General features: G+C 39.3%; 1 protein-coding gene across 1 annotated transcript; it reads left to right on the top strand.

Annotated features, from left to right (window-relative positions):
- The first annotated feature begins 16,007 nt into the window (after window positions 1-16,007).
- On the top strand, window positions 16,008-19,354 carry LOC109827308. Its single transcript, XM_020394301.1, has 4 exons — window positions 16,008-16,321; window positions 16,525-17,145; window positions 17,309-18,043; window positions 18,718-19,354. The coding sequence occupies exons 1-4, from the start codon at window positions 16,008-16,010 to the stop codon at window positions 19,352-19,354; spliced, it is 2,307 nt and encodes a 768-aa protein (XP_020249890.1).
- Window positions 19,355-21,552: the final 2,198 nt, after the last annotated feature.

The raw sequence follows: 21,552 nt of genomic DNA, 5'->3' as shown, positions 1-21,552 counted from the left end.
AAGGCTACAATTTTAGGACTTTCACGTAGAAGGTTATAATCTGACGACCTTCACAACAACTAATGAAAGCCCCAATTCAACAGCCTTCACAATCAACATCGGGAGTTACAATCTGACGACTCTCATATTTTCAAGAAGCCAAGACAAAGATTACAAGAGGACGATCTGTGCAAAGCTCTAGCAAAAGAGACTACAAATTGACGGTCTCTTCATATTAGAATGCAGATATCTCTCAAACCGTAAGGAATTTGGCTAAACGGAGGAAGCGAACCAAAACCTTTGGCTTGGTTCAAATGGCCCCGTCTCGTCGTGATAGCCGATTTTCATATATAATTCATCCAATTCTGACTTACGGTTTGAAAGTTATGACCTATTCTTCGTAGCAAATTATGTTCTGAAGTCCGTCTGCAAGACCGGACTTCGTCAGAACATTGGACTTAGCTTGAAGCTCGCCAAGCCCACCTAAGGCTCACCTCTACATTACAGAGTCAAAACGTACATGTCGAACCAGCGTTATAACCTCAAAACGCAGATGTTATCCTTGTGATATAACATCAAAATACAGAGTTACGGTCCAACTCTGCGTTTTCAGCCTAAAACACAGAGTTCACCTCTAAAACGGCCCAACTGTGCATTTTCAGCCTAAAACAGGCTCAACTCTACGTTTTCAGACTAAAACGCAGAGTTCATCTCTAAAACAGCACGACCTGTGTGTTTTCAGCCTAAAACAGGCTCAACTCTGCGTTTTTAGCCTAAAACGCAGAGTCCATCTCTAAAACGCATGCGGCCTGTGCGTTTCAACTCCCAGCGAGCGCCCAACTCTGCGTCTCATCTATAAGACGCAGAGTTAAGGTCCGAACGCAAACGGCCCTTGCGTTTTCAACTCCCAACAAGCGCCCAACTTTGCGTCTCATCTCTAAGACGCAGAGTTAAGGTCCAGAACGCTTAGATTGGCGTTTTGACTCGTTCAAAGCACTAACAGAACGGTTTCAAAACCGTTTTCCCCACGATTTAGGGAGCTGTTTAAGAGGGGGCGGTTACACCCCACTCAGCCCATTGAGGAGCAAATAAAGGGGGCAGTTACACCCCCTTAATCCCCTATAAATACGAGAAACTCAATTGAGTTAAGAGATGAGATTTTCTCTCATCAACAAAGGGAAATTCGGTCAAGGGCTGGCTTTTTGGACCTGAGGATTGGCAACAAAAAAGAGTATTCGTTCTTCGACTGGAGCTTTAGAGGTTGACAACAGGAGCTTCTTTATCCTTGGCTTATTAACCGAACTTTCGGTTTAAATCAACTCTTTCATAGAGATAAACTCGATCTGAGTTATCAACTCGTCCAGAGTTTCCAACTTGCTCTACCAGTTCTTCTAAAACTCGCTCTGAGTTATTAACTCGTTAAGAGTTATTTTAAAGACTTGCCACGCAAGTTCTCCATAGCGTCAAATCGTTAGGAGAAGACTACGTTCCAGTGAATCAAGACGTGCGGATCGTCAACGGAGAGTAAACTCGACGCGAGCATTCGAGGGAGGCACTCCATCGCCACTGTGAAGAGCCCAGTTTTAAACAAAGGGGAGAATCAAATTCATTCTCCTCTCTTTTATAATCGGAATCCAATTGTAATCGATTTTGAGAGAATACAAATCAATTTTTCTTTCATTGTCTTTTTACTGCAAATTTTCCCACAAACAAAAGATGGCGACTCCGCTGGGGACTAGCTTCTCTGACGAAGAAGTGGTAGCGCAATCCGACGTTCATCTCACTGGAACGACCGTTGAAACTTTGATTATCGAGTTTGATCAAGCCAAGTATGAGGAGTTACTATCCTCCGGATCCCTTAGCCCCAAGGCTATGCGCAAGATCTACAAAGTCTCCAAGGAGACTAAAGCTCCAATTGTTGCTCCTATGCTGAAGGATGCCCTCTCCTTTAGCCAAGACTGCTCGAACAGCCCCTCCTCCGAAGGAGTGGGCTCAGCTTATGCCAAACGCAGCCCTCAGTGGTGCGTTGTGCAATCAAAACGCAGCCTTCAGAGGCGCGTTCCAACATCTAAACGCAGACCTCAAAACTGCATTAGTCTGGCTGAACGTAACTCTCAAGAGTGCGTCCCAGAACCAAAACGCGGCCTTCAGAGGTGCGTTCCAACATCTAAACGCAGACCTCAAAACTGTGTTAGTCTGGCTGAACGCAACTCTCAGGAGTGCATCCCAGAACCAAAACGCGGCCTTCAGAGGCGTGTTCATATATCAAAACGCAGACCTCAAAACTATGTTGATCTGGCTGAACGCAACTCTCAAGAGTGCGTCCCAAAACCAAAACGCGGCCTTCAGAGGCGCGTTCTAACATCAAAACGCAGACCTTAAGACTACGTCCCAGAACCAAAATGCAACTCTCAGGAGTGCGTTCCAATATTTAAACACAGACATCAAACCTGCGTTGATCTGGCTGAACGCAACTCTCAAGAGTGCGTCCCAGAACCAAAACGCAACTCTCAGGAGTGCGTTTCACAAATTGAACGCAACTCTCAGGAGTGCGTTTCTGAATCCGAACGCAGATCGCAGGACTGCGTTTCACTAGCAAAACGCAGATTTTGGTCTTGCGTTAATCAAGCTAAACACGACCCTCGTGTTCCTTCTTTGGAACACAATGTGATTCGTCGTGTTCAAAATGATCAACATGGATTTAAAATTCATGTTTGCCAAGAACCAGTCCCATCCTTTAACGGACAGGGGGTTCCATCTTTACCCTCACGCTCCGTGAGAGGTTCATCCCAAGTCTCTGACTTACGGGAATTGTTGTCGATGTTCAACCGACCGACGAATGTCGTTTTGCTCAATAATTGACGACATCCTCACAGGAAGAAGACTTTAGAGGATGAATACCTTGGAGTCACTTCTAACATGGTTGGCAGAGGGAGATCATCAACCCCTAGTTCTGACAAGTCAGAGACAGATCGTTCTCCAAGCGTAAGAGAAATCACTAACGAGTTTGAAGGAGTCTACCAACGCACTCGGACGCGAACATGAGCCATTCCCCCTCTAACGAGTTTGAAGGAGTCTACCAACGCACTCGGACGCGAACATGAGCCATTCCCCCTGTCAACTATCAGAGTTTAGCCAGAGGAACCAATTCTGATGATGGACACTCAGCCATTGCAGAGTCCCAGTCATCAAGCTCTTTTGTTGAACATGAGAGCTTCGCTTATATGACGGGAAACCATGAAGATCTCGCGAAGAGACTTGATGAACAGGAGGCCATGCTCAAATCTCAACAGGAGGCCATCAATGAACTCATGGCCATGTTGACTCAAATCGTCGCAGACAAGGCCAAATCTCAGGAGATAGATTCCCCGCTTAGGCAAGAATCTTCCCGGAGGGGAAAAACATCTTCATCTCGACCTCACACAAGCAAAGGGAAGGGAAAAGTGGTTGATGATGTGGCTTCTGACCAAGAAGCCCACAGCCTGGAATCTTCCTCTGATGAAGGAAGAGAGACTGAGAACGAGCAGAATCTTCAGTCTGCCAAAATGGAAGAATTGGAAGCCCACCTCAAAGCCATTGCTAACAGAAGCGAGCTCCAAGATGAGGGAGTTATCAGGCCCTATCCTGCCGAATGGGATGCAGCCCCTTATCCTCTAAAGTTCGAGGTCCCGGTGCTATAAACTTTTGACGGCACGGGATCACTGAACCAACATATTTATCATTTCAAGTCACAGACTGGAAATGTAATATCAAACGATGCCATACTGGCTCGATTGTTCATTGGCACCCTCAAGGCAGTTGCCTTAGAATGGTTCAGGAAACTTCCCGTGGGATGTATCCAAAAGTGGACAGATCTAGAGAGACTCTTCCTATCAAGATTCTTTGAAGAGGATACAGAAGTCTCCATTCATACCCTTCTCGCCACCAAGCAGAAGAAGAGGGAGTCCGTCAAAGCCTTCGTCAAAAGGTTCCGAACCATGGCTCTCCGGTGTTCGTCAGGTATGACACAGTCTACTTTAGTAGAGACCTGTCGACACAACTTGCAGACCGACCTCCTAGCCCGAATCGGAGTTGTAGAATGTCGTTCTTGGAGAAAACTAATCTCTCAAGGCGAACAGGCTCAAAAGATTATTGCCAGGATCAAAGCTGAAGAACAAAGTAGGCAGGATCAACCTGAGCAATCGAACCAAGCCCGACCTTCTCCTGAGCAATCAGACCAAGCACAATCCCCTCAGTCAGAAGGGGAAGATACTACGGCCACTGAAGCTAATCATCTTCAGTAGGATGTCGGGTCTCCAATAACTATCATGTTAACAGTTACCTCTGATAGTCAAATTCGTTAGATAATGGCTCACTAGGCGATGTGCTATGTCTACTCTTTTTTCCCCATGCACTTATTCAAGACCGGGGGTTAGTTTATTTGTAGTCCATTGGATTATGAATAATAAATTTTTTGAGTGGTCATGTTCAATAAAATACCTTTGTCAACCACAAAATCCACAAAACTATCGTGTTAATAGTTACTTCTGATAGTCCCTCAACTTACCAATCCTCTTCAATAGGATGGCAGGTCCACAAAACTATCATGTTAACAATTACCTCTGATAGTCAAACTCATCAGATAATGGCCTACCTGGTGATGTGACTCTATTCCGACTTTATGGATAGTGCCCTACTAGGTGATGTGCTTTGTCTACCTCTTTTTATTCCCCTACTAAGTCTTAATCAAGACTGAGGGTTGATTACTTGGAATCCACTGGATTAAGAGTAACAAATCTTTCACATCGTCGAGTTAACATTACACTTCTGACGATCATAATCCCCACAGAATATGCATTCAGTTTGCGTCACTCCTAATTTGTCACGTTAACAATACACCTCTTATAAATTCACTTATCAATCCTCGTCAATAGGATAATAAGTCCCCAAAGTTGCTCCAATCGCAACACAAATCTTGTCACGTTAATAATACACCTCTGACAACCCACTTATCAATCCTCGTCAATAGGATGATAAGTCCCCAATCGAAACACAAATCTTGTCACGTTAACAATACACCTCTGACAACCCGCTTATCAATCCTCGTTAATAGAATGATAAGTCCCCAAAGTTGCTCCAATCGCAACACAAATCTTGTCACGTTAACAATACACCTCTGACAACCCACTTATCAATCCTCGTCAATAGGATGATAAGTCCCCAAAGTTTCTCCAATCACAACACAAATCTTGTCACGTTAACAATACACCTCTGACAACCCACTTATCAATCCTCGTCAATAGGATGATAAGTCCCCAAAGTTGCTCCAATCGCAACACAAATTCTTGTCACGTTAACAATACACCTCTGACAAAACCCACTTATCAATCCTCGTTAATAGGATGATAAGTCCCCAAAGTTGCTCCAATCGCAACACAAATCTTGTCACGTTAACAATACACCTCTGACAACCCACTTATCAATCCTCGTCAATAGGATGATAAGTCCCCAATCGCAACACAAATCTTATCACGTTAACAATACACCTCTGACAACCCACTTATCAATCCTCGTCAATAGGAGATAAGTCCCTAAAGTTACTCCAATCACAACACAAATCTTGTCACGTTAACACTACACCTCTGACAAAATCAACTTATCGACTCTCGTCAATAGAGCGATAAGTCCTCAAAATTGCCCGATCGCAAATTCTTTTTATCACGTTAATATCACACCTCTGACAAAATCCACTTATCGACTCTCTTCAATGGAGCGATAGGTCCACAAACCCGTCAAGTTAACACCACACCTCTGACGACCAAATCAACTTATCGACTCTCTTCAATAGAGTGATAGGTCCATAAAATACTGTTAGGTTAACATAACACCTCTAACAGTCAACCCCCCTAAATGAACTTGTTAATCCTTTTTTCAACAAGAATAGCAAGTTTTCATTATAAAATCCCCAGAGGATTAAAGATTTTCTGGAATTATCCTAGTGATAATAAAGAAAATTTTTGAATTTCACTTTAGGTGAAAATTCATGCCAAGTTAATACTATACCGCTGGCACTTCTAACTTTCTTTCAAAGTTTCAAGCCACACAGGAAGAAACGACACCAAAAATCCATGCCTTCACGCATGGGGGACTTTATCTCGATCCCTAATTAGAGATAAGTCTACGCCTAACACGCGTTACCAGTTAATTTTTCGCCGTGATAAAGACACCAGGATTCATGCCTAAGGGAATCTATCTCGACCCCTAAACAGAGATAAGTCTGCATCTAACACATGCCGCCGGGTGGTTCGTTCCCGCGAAAATGACCAAGTCTACGTATTCAATGTTGTAGCCAGTGATTATCATTAAATTAATAATCTCTGAATGCATACCTTGCATGTATGGGGAATGTTATCCTGAATCCTAAGAAGGGATAAGTCAACACCTAATACGCGTTGCTGGTTAGTCTTTGACCGTAAGAAGGACAAAAACCCACGTATTTAACATCGTGGCAGGTTGTTATTAATAACGCCGAAATTCATGCCTCACACGCATGGGGGACTTTATCTTGATCCCTAAATAGAGATAAGTCTGCATCTAACACATGCTGCCGGGTAGCCTATTCCCGCGATAAGGGCAAAGCCTACGTATTCAAATTCGTGGTAGGTTGTTATTAATAACGCCAAAATCCATGCCTCACACGCATGGGGGACTTTATCTCGATCCCTAATTAGAGATGGGGGACTTTATCTCGATCCCTAATTAGAGATAAGCCTACGCCTAACACGCGTTGCTGGTTAGTCTTTTTCCATAAAAATGACAAAGTCTATGTATTCAAAATCATAGCATCAAGTCTAAGAGGGTTCATTCTCTTAGCATAACGTTACATGTGAAACGATTTCAAATAATTCACATGCTAGCCCGACTCAAACAGTAGTCGGTAAAGGCTTATCAAATCCGTTGATGGCTGAGGGTTTGCCAAAAATCCTATGTATGTTCGTAGATCCATTAGCTTAATGGATGTGAGCCGAGACTTAAAATGGATGAGGTAAAGATAAGTCCCACAGACTTAATCAAAAATACACGAAAGCCACTTCGATGTCTTAAGTCAAAACACTGAGGTCAGACCCGCGATGCAAAAACCAAACGCCGAGGTCATACCCGTGTTCCAAGTTCAACATGCAAGGGTGAGACCCGTGTCTCAAGTTCAAAATGCAGGGTTCATCCTCCACATTCCAGAAGTAGGATTGTGATGCATACCTTCACACAGGTCTTACGTGACTAATCCCTTCAACCAAGATGCCTATGAACCGAGAGTAGAGAACAACTCCTTTATGATAAGGAATCAACAGCTCCAAGATCAGAGTTGAGATCCAAAGTATTCCGAAAATTCATCCCAGTCAACCGCGAACTTTTGAAAACTTTGGAGGGGGTTCTGTAGGCTGTCTAAAAATCACAATAGATAGTTGATCCCCATCAAACACCGATGATGAAAGTTACAATCTGACGACTTCCAGAAGGCTACAATTTGAGGACTTTCACGTAGAAGGTTACAATCTGACGACCTTCACAACAACTAATGAAAGCCCCAATTCAATAGCCTTCACAATCAACATCGGGAGTTACAATCTGACGACTCTCATATTTTCAAGGAGCCAAGACGAAGATTACAAAAGGACGATCTGTGCAAAACTCTAGCAAAAGAGACTACAAATTGACGGTCTCTTCATATTAGAATGCAGATATCTCTCAAACCGTAAGGAATTTGGCAAAACGGAGGAAGCGAACCAAAGCCTTTAGCTTAGTTCGGATGGCCCCGTCTCATCGAGATAGCCAATTTTTATATATAATTCGTCCAATTCCGACTTACGGTTTGAAAGTTATGACATGTTCTTCGTAGCAAATTATGTTCTGAAGTCCGTCTGCAAGACCGGACTTCGTCAGAACATTGGACTTAGCTTGAAGCTCGCTAAGCCCGCCTAAGGTTCACCTCTGCATTACAGAGTCAAAACGCACAGGTCGAACCAGTGTTATAACCTCAAAACGCAGAGGTTATCCTTGTGATATAACATTAAAACGCAGAGTTACGGCCCAACTCTGCGTTTTTAGCCTAAAACGCAGAGTTCACCTCTAAAACGGCTCAACTGTGCATTTTCAGCCTAAAACAGGCTCAACTCTGCGTTTTCAGCCTAAAACGCAGAGTTCATCTCTAAAACAGCACGGTCTGTGCGTTTTCAGCCTAAAACAAGCTCAACTCTGCGTTTTCAGCCTAAAACGCAGAGTTCATCTCTAAAACAGCACGACCTGTGCGTTTTCAGCCTAAAAACAGGCCCAACTCTGCGTTTTCAGCCTAAAACGCAGAGTTCATCTCTAAAACGCATGCGGCCTGATGCGGCTTGTGCGTTTCAACTCCCAGCGAGCGCCCAACTCTGCGTCTCATCTTTAAGACGCAGAGTTAAGGTCCGAACGCAAGCGGCCCTTGCGTTTTCAACTCCCAACAAGCGCCCAACTCTGCGTCTCATCTCTAACACGCAGAGTTAAGATCCAGAACGCCCAGATTGGCGTTTTGACTCGTTCAAAGCACTAACAAAACAGTTTCAAAACCGTTTTCCCCACGATTTAGGGAGCTGTTTAAGAGGGGGCGGTTATACCCCACTCAGCCCATTGAGGAGCAAATAAAGGAGGCAGTTACACCCCTTTAATTCCCTATAAATACGAGAAACTCAATTGAGTTAAGAGATGGGATTTTCTCTCATCAACAAAGGGAAATTCGGTCAAGGGCTGGCTTTTTGGACCTGAGGATTGGCAGCAAAGAAGAACATTCGTTCTTCGACTGGAGCTTTAGAGGTCGACAACAGGAGCTTCTTTATCCTTGACTTATTAACCGAACTTTCGGTTTAAATCAACTCTTTCATAGAGATAAACTCGATCTGAGTTATCAACTCGTCCAGAGTTTCCAACTTGCTCTGCCAGTTCTTCTAAAACTCGCTCCGAGTTATTAACTCGTTAAGAGTTATTTTTAAGACTTGCCACGCAAGTTCTTCACAGCATCAAATCGTGAGGAGAAGACTACGTTCTAGTGAATCAAGACGTGGGGATCGTCAACGGAGAGCAAACTCGACGCGAGCATTCGAGGGAGGCACTCCATCGCCACTGTGAAGAACCCAGTTTTAAACAAAGGGTAGAATCAAATTCATTCTCCTCTCTTTTGTAATCAGAATCCAATTATAATCGATTTTGAGAGAATACAAATCAATTTTTCTTTCATTGTCTTTTTACTGCAAATTTTCCCACAAACACCCGACACCGATCTGAGTTCGTCGTTGCGCTCCCTTGCGCTCAGATCAAACTCGTGGACTCGCCCATCGACGTCGAATCGTTCGACGAAACCCCTAGGCAAGATCTCGCATCTCCTTATTGTCGTTTCAATATTTTTTATGTGTAGATTAAGTTGTGTTATAATTAATTGCGTGGGTTGTTTGGTGAATAATATTGATTTATATCATAGTTGTGTAATAAATAGTATTTTTGAAATAATGGTAATGAAGTGAAAGAAATTATTTTGATCACGGAATCAAATTAGAGAATTAAAAAGAATTTATTTTGAGAAAAGATTATTTTTGAATAATTATTATGAATTAAAAGAATTTATTTCGACAGCGGAATCAATTTTAGATATTTATATTAATTTTAAAGGAATTTATCTTGAAAAAGAAATTATTTTAGAAAAAGGGATTATTTTGGAAAATAAATTAAAGGAACCTATTTTGAAAAAGGATTATTTCAAGTAAATAAATTTATTATTTTAGAAGATTATTTTAGAATAATTTAATGATTCGAATTCTCGGATTTAATTACCTGATATATCATGATATTATTACACATGATTAATTATGTCTTGTTGCGATGGAGAACTGTCGATAGTTATGATTTAGTGGTCTCGTGCGTTATGAAAAGACTTAGTGACATGTGTGAATGCGTTGACTAAGTTTAGGTGGTGAACCCGAGTTTCAATGAGGTTTATGGATGACTTAGAAAATACAAGAGAGTTGTGATGGGGAAGTCATGGTTCATGTGATCGGATAAGACTGTTGATGTATCTTTCAGACTAGAACCAGTGAACCGTTTCGGATTGGGGTTAGTTTGTTGGGCCAAGTGAACCATTTCGTACTTGGTTAGTAAAATCGTTTCGTTACCCGAGTTTTGCTTGAGTTCGAACCAGGCCGAAATCGGATTGCGTGTAGTCCTCTTACCGAACCGTTTCGTGGGTTTGGATGCATGTAGGGGATTTGTAAACAGTCAACTATCCAGTGATATAAGCGTTGGCTCTGTGTGAGATGTGACCAGTGACCTGTTATAGAATGGCTAGTTACATGACCTCGTTTCTTGCCTAAGTATGATTTCTTGTGATATGTAGGCTAGTTGTGTTTCTTTTATACACAGATCGGGATTAATATTTAACTATCTACAATTTGAGACATAAGGTATATACATGAGGGTTTCCTTGTTTGGATTATTTCGCTTGATGTACTACGTCTCGAGTTGTAGATTTTAAAGTATTAATTCTATCTAGTTGTATGACCTTGTGACTTGGATGATTTCTGATCGCTAGCTGCATGATTTCATTACCCGATTGATTTACGGATTCTTATGATTATCATGTTTAGTAGTGTTTTCATGTTGATTTGTGGATTTTAGTCGTACGTTCTTTTGTTGTTTCTGTTATCGTATCGTTTTTCGCATTGGATTTCTGTTCGTTCTATTTTCTTTATGGGGTTGGGTCTTGCTGTGTGCCATACACGCTGACATACACCTGTTTTCTCTGGTGTACGTCAGACTTAGAGGAAGAACAGGTCCAGCTGGGAGATCGCCAGAAGCCAGAGGATTCTCAGCATGAGTGCCTTATAGACATAGTAGAAGAAGAAGCCGAATCTTAGTCATTCCTTTTAGTTTGTTTTGTAGCACCTTCATTTCCTTTTGATCAGTGTATTTTTATAATCTCCAGTATTTCATTTAGATAGTTTTTGTATAAGAGCATGTTTGACCCGAATATTATGTCTCGGATGTTATCCCATTTGTGATATGTATTATTTTATTCTGTATTGTTCATTATATTCTTGCTATATGTGATCGGGGACCTGTAACTTCGCATTGTATTTATTTCCAGACGCTTAGCGTATTAGATTGAGAATAAAAGAGAGAAAAAATGATAGTGTATATTTCTTCTCAATCTAATACGTCGCGGGCGTGTTCACGTTCCGATTCCCGGGTATTTTGGGAAGCGGGGCGTGACAGATATTAACATTGCTCCTAGAATTAGTAATTTCTCCTATGCACAATGGTGTGTTAGATTTAAGTTTTTTGTTAGATCTAAAAATATTGATATTTGGGAAATTATTGATTGTGCCTATATTATACCCACTATGGAGAAATCTAAGTGGAGTAATAATGATAATAGATTATCTTCTATGAACAAGTCTTTGATAGAATCCTTATCGATGCCTTTGGCTAATCTTTCGCTAACAAACTTGATTCTTTTGATAGTGTATATACGTTGTGGAAATTAATAGAAGCACATCAAGGGAATTTGGAGGCTATCCAACAAGAATTGGAGGATTCCGCTTCAAGTTCTAAAGGAGCTTTATCTTCATACATACAGCCACTAGGCGATAGCCCTAGTTGTTAGATCCTAGAGGGGAGGGGGGTGATTAGGGTTTATGATAATCTAATCCCGATTTTATGCCAATTAAAATTATATTGATTAATTTGATCTTGCAAGAGATATATAAGATATATATGAACAAGAATAAGCACAAATAAGATATACGCTAAGCAAACACAAACACACGATATGTTTACGAGGTTCGGTCCCCACGACCTATGTCCCCACTCCTCACCTCGAGGTCCACTATCACAATCGGTTTGGAAGCCGGAACTTCTACACACTCGGTTTACAAGTTTACTGAAAACTCTCATACAACAAACACTATGCAATCACACTTTACACACTAAGTGCAGGATTCTAGCCCGTGTCATCCTCCTCAAGTGCTCGGATACAACCTCTCCCTAGGTTTGTCAACCGACGCAACTCCTATTGGATTCGACCCCGTCTCATGCCTCATACTTCTCTCGGTGTACAAGTGTATTACAAGTGATACTCATAATAAGGGTTTAAATATAATGATTTATTCTCGATAATAAATGAGAACACAATGAAGCCCACTCTCACTAAATCACACACCACTACCCAACAATATATTGTATGGAAATATTATAAGCTCAATAAGGTGTGTGTGATAAAAGCAAATAGAAAATATGCAACACAATGAATATAGCTAAGATATGAAAATAAAATAATAAGCTATATGAAAATGAGTTTAGAAAACTTCTCAATAAACAAGAAGAACTGTAGAAGATTATAAGGATAAGATCCTCAGTTGGAATTGAAAGCATCTTCTTGCTGTAGCAAACTTCTTTTGAAACAGACCAACAAAACCAGCTTAAACACTAATTAATCTTTTGATAAAACTCACTATAAACAAAATTCTTGGCTATTTTGAAAGAGGAAGGTATTGGGGTATGCATACCCACTCAAGACATCAGACAAAACAACATAGAAAAGACCAAAATACCCCTAGAGAATCAAATCAGAAAATAGCCGTTGCAACACAACGGTCAATATGACGGTCGACCGTGAAAATCTGGCGGTCGATCGCGAAGAGCAAAAAGCAGGAGAACTGTTCTGAAAAGCAGGCAGTCAACCGTGACGGTCGACCGCGAAAGTCTCTGGATGAGCTACGGTCGACCATCATGGTCGACCGTGATCCATTAAAATGCAAAATTGGTTTTTGAAATGCAGGCGGTCGATCGTGGCGGTCGATCGCAAACTGACACAGAGATTTTTACAGGTTTTGGCTGACTTTAAAAATATAATAAAAATATTAAATCAATTCCAAAAATAGTAAAACTTTAGAAAAAGTTTCTAAATGATAAAATAAACATGTTTAAAAAGGAAATTTTGGAAATATAATTTTTGTTTGTGAAAACTCACTGTTTTTGAAAAAGTGTACATAAAACCTATTTTTCGTGAACACAAAAATTGAACTATGACATTATATATATATATTATGAAGTATGAGAGAGATGTAAACATGAAATAAAAACTATTGTAACAAAGTTTGGTAAAAAATCATTTGTATGATAGAAAAAGTCAAACTTGTATTGTGTTTACATATTGAGCTTAAATATAGTCAAACGATATATGTAAGTAAACTTCTCTTATACATAGGAGAAAACATAAATGAACTTGAATCTTTAACTCTTGATTGCCATGTGTTGAATTCCTGTAAAGAGAAAAACAAACCACAAAAACTAAAAAATAGATTAGCTATAAATATTTTGACAAATCATCATCAAAACCATAGGGCCAACAATCTCCCCTTTTTTGATGATGACAAACAATTTATTAAAAGAGATGAAATTCATATGAATAAACCAAACATCAACATGAATAAACCAATAAACCAAACATCAACATGTAGTTTTTACATCAACATGAATAAACCAACATCAAGATGAATAAACTAATAATCAAGATGAATAAACCAATAAACCAAACATCAACATGTAGTTTTTACATCAACATGAATAAACCGACATCAACATGAATAAACCAATAATCAACATGAATAAACCAATAAACATGTAGTTTTTCTCCCCCTTTGACAACATCAAAAAGGGAAAAAATAGGAGCAACGCTCCCCCTGCATTCATGCACAGATGTTAAGCAAATGTATAATCAATACCCCCTGTCAATTTACATAAATGACATAACAACAAAAAAAAGAACATATATAGGGGCTAAACATCCATAAACATTTTAACAAGCTACTAAGATCATAAGGATATGAAATTAGAAGCCAAACCAAACTTATAACAAAAAGCATCCTTAACAACATGTTTTCAAAATACATTGTGCAAAGGATATAAGAATCATAAAAAGACAGTCATAAGCTATCATAACCACAAGAAACATAAATAATTCCACAAGATCACACAGTATTCAGACATAAACCATAATAGTTATTACAACTTTAAAATAAAAGATAAATATCCAGATTTTCTTCAAAAACATAAATCCATAAAATCCAGCATCAATCACCACCATCATCAGATTCAGATGCAGAGCCAGATCCACAATCACCACCATCATCAGATTCAGATGCAGAGCCAGATCCAGAACCAGAGCCAGAGGCAGATCCTTCTTCAGAACCCTCTTCAGATCAGCCAGATCCAGAACCAGAGCCAGAGGCAGATCCTTCTTCAGAACCCTCTTCAGATCCAGTGTCAGAGCCAGGAGAGGGATCCTAAATCCCAAGAGACTGATGCTGAAGACTTAGGAGAGTCCTAACATCCTTCTGAATGCTCGAGACCCGAGTCTCAAGACGATCCAGACGGTCAAAGACCTCAGAAGCAGAAATGGTAGAAGCTCTAGAACGAGATCGAGAGGATGATGGTTCAGTAGGAGCAGAAGATAAGGAATCTAAAAGTTGCATTCGATAGAGGGCAACCCTATCGAAATACTCCTTGCTTGGATCAACTTTGGTTTCATGAGTAAGATCAATACCGAAGTGTTGAAGGATAATAGTGATGAAGGAACCAAAGGGGAGGAACTTAAAAAGCTTGCATGTCATATTTTTAAGAAAAACATTTGCCTAATTCACTTTTATCTTGGCAAAAATAGCATACATAGCATTTACTTTGTCAGGAGCAAAATGATCAAAGCTACCGGTTTTAGGAATGAGGTTTTGAGCAACAATTCGTGCGATAATTTTTCCTGTGGGATTAAGTGACTTGTTGTTCATAGGATAAGAGCAACCGGGCTTAAATAATAGATTGTTCACATTCTGATCAGTGTGTTCAATGGACATAAGCTCAACGTCACTTGACGGGATCTTTAGGATTCCCGCAAGCTCATCAGCAGAAAATAATATCTGAACATTTTTAACAGATGTATTGATGGTTTGAAGACCATCAGCTGAAGAGGAAACATATAAGTTTGCATAAAACAGATAGACAAGAAAGGGGTAATGAGAAACATTACGTTCCTCATCTAACAGATTATGCAACCCAACATCAGATAGAATCTCATGAATGTTATAAATGGCTAATTCCTCATATTTGATGTATCTACCTGATAAGATTTTCAACTTATAAAGATCCCTATATTTTTTAACTAGGGATTTGAAAAGCAGAAAATCCTCATAGTTAGTGGCACTAGAGGAAGAACCAACATCTTGTTTTGATTTCTTTCTAGGAGGCATGATATCAAGTTAAGATTAATAATAGGAAGATCAACCCTAACAGAAACCCTAGAAATTGAGAATGAAATTCTAGAACAGTGAAAGAAATCAAGAGTGATAAAAGGAAAGATTACCCAAACTTTTCAGTGAAGGAACGATCCTCAGGGGAGACCGCGGTCGATTGAAGAGAACTTGGCGGCCGACCGTGAGGAAATGAGCAGGAATTGGCAAATTTTGGGGATACATTAGAATGATGGGAAGAGAAAGGGTCGGATCTATGTGAGGATGAAGCAACGACATGGATCGATTCATAGATGAGATCAAAGGTGGTAAATGATTCGGGTTTAGAAAAATTAGCGAATAAAAACCAAGACCCGAAAAAAACAAAAAAATTCACTCGCGGTTGACCGCGACAGTCACAGAGACTGTTCTCTGAGGCAGAAACATTTACGGTCGACCATGACGATTGACCGCGAGAAAAATAACAGCAAACGTTTGGTTAAACCTGGATTTTGTGAAAAACTTCATTTTGGACCTTTAAAAAATTTGTTATATATATATATGGAAAAATTGCTTCAAGGCCCCAAACTTGAAAAAACAATGTGGCCCAGCCCCCTGTAGTTTGGCCCATGTGGCTAAGCCCTTAAATTTTCAAAAAATTGTAACTGAGCCCTAAATAGGGCTTATGATCTTCAGCCCCCTACTTGTCCTAAAGTGCCCTTCATAACTCCTCTTAAATCCCCTTCATTTATGGCGGAGAGCCCCCTTATTTGCATGGTTTCCTTGGGTGAGAGAGCAGTGTTCTCAAGGGTAACTTCTGCAACCTCTTTTTTTGAGTTTAAGTTCGACGTGGCTGAGAGGTTGAAGGTTCCTTATGATGCGCTATCAATGGTTTATAAATCTGAAAGGATCCCTGATCTGAGTTTTGAGATCGAGAATGAGGATGATATGGAGTGTATGGTGGAGCACAACCGTAATATCGGGTGTCTGGAGATCCATATTCGAGCTAATATAGATGTAGATGTTTCCAGATGTGAGAACACCCCGAAGCAACCTCCTGAAATGTAAGTTATATTTACACTTAATTTATTTGAAAACTTATGAATTGCATAGAGCAGGTTAAATGTTAGCTTTTAACTGATATATGTTAACTTTCTACCGAAGGTTGTTAAGCTTTAGGGCATATTTGTTAACTCTTAAGGGTACTGCATTATTTAAGTACAAGTCCTATTTGTTATTTTAAGAAAAACCAATTATATTTGTGCAGCATTATGAATACACTGAAGCCAAAGTTTATTGATAGTACTTCTGCCGCAAACCATGGTTCTGAAAGAATTCCAATTGATAATCCCAGTGGTAGCAGTGTAGTGCGTTCTGATGACATTATTAACAACACAGTAATGATTCCTGGTTGGTGGCATAATGCATTAACTGAAGAGGGTCAAGAATTTGAAAGTGCTGAAGAATTAAGGTTGGCGCTGACATACTATTCTCTGGCCAAAATGTTTGATTATGAGTTTAAAAAGAACGAACCAAAACGTATCCGTGTATATTGCCGATATAAAGAAACTTACGAGTGCCCATGGATGTTGTTTGCTTCACCTGTTAAGAATGCAAATAGACTATCGATCAAGAAGTTTGTTAATGAACATACTTGTGGGCAGTACGGGCAAAATACAGGTCGTTCAAGGGCATCCCGTAAATTCATTGCAACACAGTTACAACCACTCCTGAAGGTCCGTCCAGAAATCCGACCCGTTGATGTGCAAAAGGAGTTCCTCACAAACTACGGCCTTAGAATTGATTACAGTAAGATATGGTGGGGGAAAGAGAGAGCACAGGAGAAGCTTTACGGGGATATATATGAGTCGTATGATCAACTACGATGGTAAATGCTGAGCTTTATTATTAACTTGTTAAGTTCCAAAGTTTGCTTGTTAAAACAAATAGTTAACATGTTCCTTGTTAAGTTCATTGATAACATTGATAACATGTTAAGTTTCACGACTAACATGTTAACTCTTGTAAATAACATGTTAACTTTTGTTAAGTTACCCCAATAATGTGTTAGCTTTTTTTGGTCGCTTGTTAAGCTACACGGATAACATGTTAACTTGTTGGTTTGTTTCTTCTTACACGACTAGGTATGAGCGCATGGTAAAAGAGACAAATCCCGGCAGTTACATACATGTTGACCAGAATGAGGGGAGGTTTTCGAGACTCTTTGTTTGTTATGCTGCATGCATCAAAGGTTTCTTGAGTGGATGCAGACCCCTTCTATTTTTGGACGGTACATTTTTGAAGGATCGATATAAAGGTATTCTCCTCTCGGCCATAGCATACGATGGGAACCAAGGTATATTTCCCTTAGCGTATTGCATATGTGATCAAGAGAATTTGATGAATTGGAAGTGGTTCCTCCAAGGTCTATGGTCCATACTTTATGAGAGGGCTGACCCTTACAATCCTCCCCACCAATTGGTTATAATTTCTGATGCGGACAAAGGAATTAAAGAATCAGTAAAAGAGTATTTTCCAGAAGCTCTACACTCGAGGTGTGTTCTACATCTTGTTGAAAATTTCAGGTTAAAGCTTAAGGACTTGGGTATGAAGTCGAAGGACACTCATGTTCTTGGGAACTTACTCCAAAGTGCTTGTTATAAATACACAATAGCAGAATGGAATGAGTACATGAAAGAGATATATGACATGGATCCAAGGGCATACAACATTGCTATGAACTACTCTCCTGATCAATGGGCAAATGCATTCTTCCCGGGAATAAGGTAACGTTATTTGGCTGTTCTATATCTATGCTAATGTATGAACTTATGCTATTTAGCATGTTATCTTTGGATTTGTTAAATTCTATATCAGAGCTGTTAACTATATCAGAGTTGATAACATGTTAAGTCTTGTTGATAATATGTTGAGTCTCGTTGCTAACATGTTAACTCTTGTTGGTTACGTGTCAACTCTTGTTGATAACATGTTAACTCTTGTTGATAACATGTTAACTCTTGTGGGATACATGTTAACTCTTGTCGAAAACATGTTAACTCTTGTGGAGAACATGTTAACTCTTGTGGAGAACATGTTAACTCTTGTGGGATACATGTTAACTCTTGTGGAGAACATGTTAACTCTTGTTGAGAACATGTTAACTCTTGTGGGATACATGTTAACTCTTGTGGAGAACATGTTAACTCTTGTGGGATACATGTTAACTCTTGTGGAGAACATGTTAACTCTTGTGGGATACATGTTAACTGTTAAATGTTAACTATTATATGTAAACATGTTAACTGTAATACAAAAAAATTAACTCTATTCAATTATTTGTGTCATCCCTTATTTATAACCTGTTAACTCTTATCTGTTCACCTTTATTATGTTAACCCTATTCAATTATTTGTTAACCTTTATTTGTGACCTGTTATAAAGTTATATATAATTTCAGGTATGGGCACGTAACATCTAATGTCGCTGAGTCTTTTAATAATTGGATAAGGGAAGCTAGAATGCTACGGATTCTGCAAATGGTTGAGCATATCCGTAAACAGTTAATGGTTCGAATGAGTAATCGCCGGTTACTTGCAAATAAATGGGTTGGATATCTCTGTCCACAAGCAGAGATGGTGCTTAAAGAAAATATAGAGAAAGGTCGTCCATTGGATGTTAAGCAAGCTGCAGCTGACATATTTGAAGTGCAAGCACATAAAACTACCCGTGTTGATTTGGAGAAGAAGACATGCACTTGCCGTGCTTGGGACGTCATGCGGATTCCGTGTAAACATGCATGTGCAGTCATCTCGTACATGAAGAGAGACATTTACCAATATTGCGATTGGTTTATGTCCATAGAAGCATTTAAAAAGAGCTATGACCCGATTCTCTATCCTATACCAGATTATGAGAAACGAAGCGTGCCAAGGGATGAGATCGAGCTACTTCCACCACATACTATCAAAAGAAAGGGGAGAAAAAAAACAAGACGTATCAACAATCGAACAGTGTACAAACGACCTTTGAAATGCTCTCGATGCCACTCCGAAGGCCACAACCGCGCAACTTGCAATGAGCCGATCGCCGATTGATATGAGTTGCGGATTTGAAGAAACACTTTTGGGTGTATGTAATACTTTTGTAGTTAATTGTTTATATGAACTGAAACATATCTGGGTGTATGTAATACTTTTGTAGTTAACTGTTTATATGAACTGAAACATATCTGGGTGTATGTAATACTTTTGTAGTTAAATGTGTATATAAACTGAAATATATCTATGCCAATGTGAATTATAATGAAAATATTATCTTACTTGGGTCTGTAAAGTTGCTCAGTTAGATTGTTAAGTTACAGTTAACATATAAAACTTTCTTGGTAAGTTATTAAGCTACACCTATTACATGTTAACTCTTGTAAATAACATGATGGATAACATGTTAACTCTTGTTAGAAACATGTTAACTCTTATAGCTAATATGTTAACTCTTTTGACAAACATGTTAACTCTTGTGGCAAACATGTTAACTCTTGTAACAAACATGTTAACTCTTGTTGCAAACATGTTAACTCTTGTGGAGAATTTGTTAACTCTTGTGGCATACATGTTAACTCTTGTAGCTAATATGTTAACTCTTGTGCCAAACATGTTAACTCTTGTGGAAAACATGTTAACTCTTGTGGCAAACATGTTAACTCTTGTAACAAACATGTTAACTCTTGTTGCAAACATGTTAACTCTTGTGGAGAATTTATTAACTCTTGTCGCATACATGTTAACTCTTGTTGAGAACATGTTAACTCTTGTGGAGAACATGTTAACTTTTGTTGAAATATGTTAACTTTCTTTGATAACATGTTAACTCTTGTTGCATACATGTTAACTCTTGTGGTATACATGTTAACTCTTGTAGCAAACATGTTAACTCATGCTGATAACATGTTAACATGTTAACCCTTGCTGATAACATATTAACCCTTGTTGGTAACATGTTAACTATTGTTGCTAACTCTTGAGGATAACATTTTAACTTTATCCGTATACGGTATTATTTAACAAGTGAACCTGACATGTTATAAACTTTCTCCATATTTAACAAGTGAAGATGACATGATATAATTGTTAACTTACGAATCTAGCATGTTATAAACTTTCTCCGGGCACTAGTTCATTAGCTGTTAATACACTACACAAGCTGAAAATTATGAAGATTGTTTACAGTTGTTTATCTACATAGCATTCTTCCTTTGGCTGTAACATTTGCGGCTCATGCAGGCGCTTTCAATTCTGGGGCCTCCTCGTCTATTGTGCCCTTTCTATTTCTGAATTCCCAGCCTTCTTTTATTAGTTCCGCAGCAAGCCTTGCACGCACTACCGCAGACGAATCATCGGCGGGCGTAACATGCCGCACATCATCTTTTTGTAGGATAGCCCGTACATAAAGGTATACGTATATCCCACAATCGTAGCTACAAATAACAAAACATAAATACATTTTAACGGTAAGTTTTGGAGACGAAAATTCTTTAATAAAATAAGGTTCATATGTTAATGTACCTTCCCTTTTGAGACTCGCATGGGATTTCCTTATATTTAAATGTCCTACACACCTTTTTCAGTTCGAATGCGGCCTTCATATGGTCCATGAAGTTTATAATTTTGTTAACGGGCTCAAGGTAAGCTTCGGGAGTTACCGAACTATAGTGCAACGCTAAATTTTTATTCAATCTAACTTCGGCACAATGCCAATGGTCATGACGAACAATTGGAAATATGAGTATTGATCGGCCAGCGGCAATATGTTGTTTTATATAAAGTTCATATAGTTCATATAGCCGCAGATCAACCTGGTCTCCATAGAGTGAATGCTGTTACACAAAATTAACACATTAAGAAATAACGGCCTTCAATATGTGAACATGATTCAAGTTCATATAGTTAACTTTTTTGGAGAACATGTTAACTCTTGTGGGATACATGTTAACTCTTGTAGAAAACATGTTAACTCTTGTGGGATACATGTTAACTCTTGTCGAAAACAAGTTAATTCTTGTGGAGAACATGTTAACTCTTGTGGGATACATGTTAACTCTTGTGGAGAACATGTTAACTCTTGTTGAGAACATGTTAACTCTTGTGGGATACATGTTAACTCTTGTGGAGAACATGTTAACTCTTGTGGGATACATGTTAACTCTTGTAGAGAACATGTTAACTCTTGTTGAGAACATGTTAACTCTTGTAGAAAACATGTTAACTCTTGTGGAAAACATGTTAGCTTTTGTTTA

The sequence above is a fragment of the Asparagus officinalis genome, unplaced genomic scaffold, assembly GCF_001876935.1.
Source record: "Asparagus officinalis unplaced genomic scaffold, Aspof.V1 AsparagusV1_Un124, whole genome shotgun sequence".
Classification (NCBI taxonomy): domain Eukaryota; kingdom Viridiplantae; phylum Streptophyta; class Magnoliopsida; order Asparagales; family Asparagaceae; genus Asparagus; species Asparagus officinalis.
This window is presented reverse-complemented; position numbering and strand designations above follow the sequence as displayed.

Coding starts and splice junctions, on each gene's coding strand:
- LOC109827308 (XM_020394301.1), top strand. CDS start 16,008: ATGGCGGAGAGCCCCCTTATTTGCATGGTTTCCTTGGGTGAGAGAGCA. Junction 17,146..17,308: donor TCGTATGATCAACTACGATG/GTAAATGCTGAG, acceptor ACTTTTGTTAAG/TTACCCCAATAATGTGTTAG. Junction 18,044..18,717: donor GCATTCTTCCCGGGAATAAG/GTAACGTTATTT, acceptor ATATAATTTCAG/GTATGGGCACGTAACATCTA.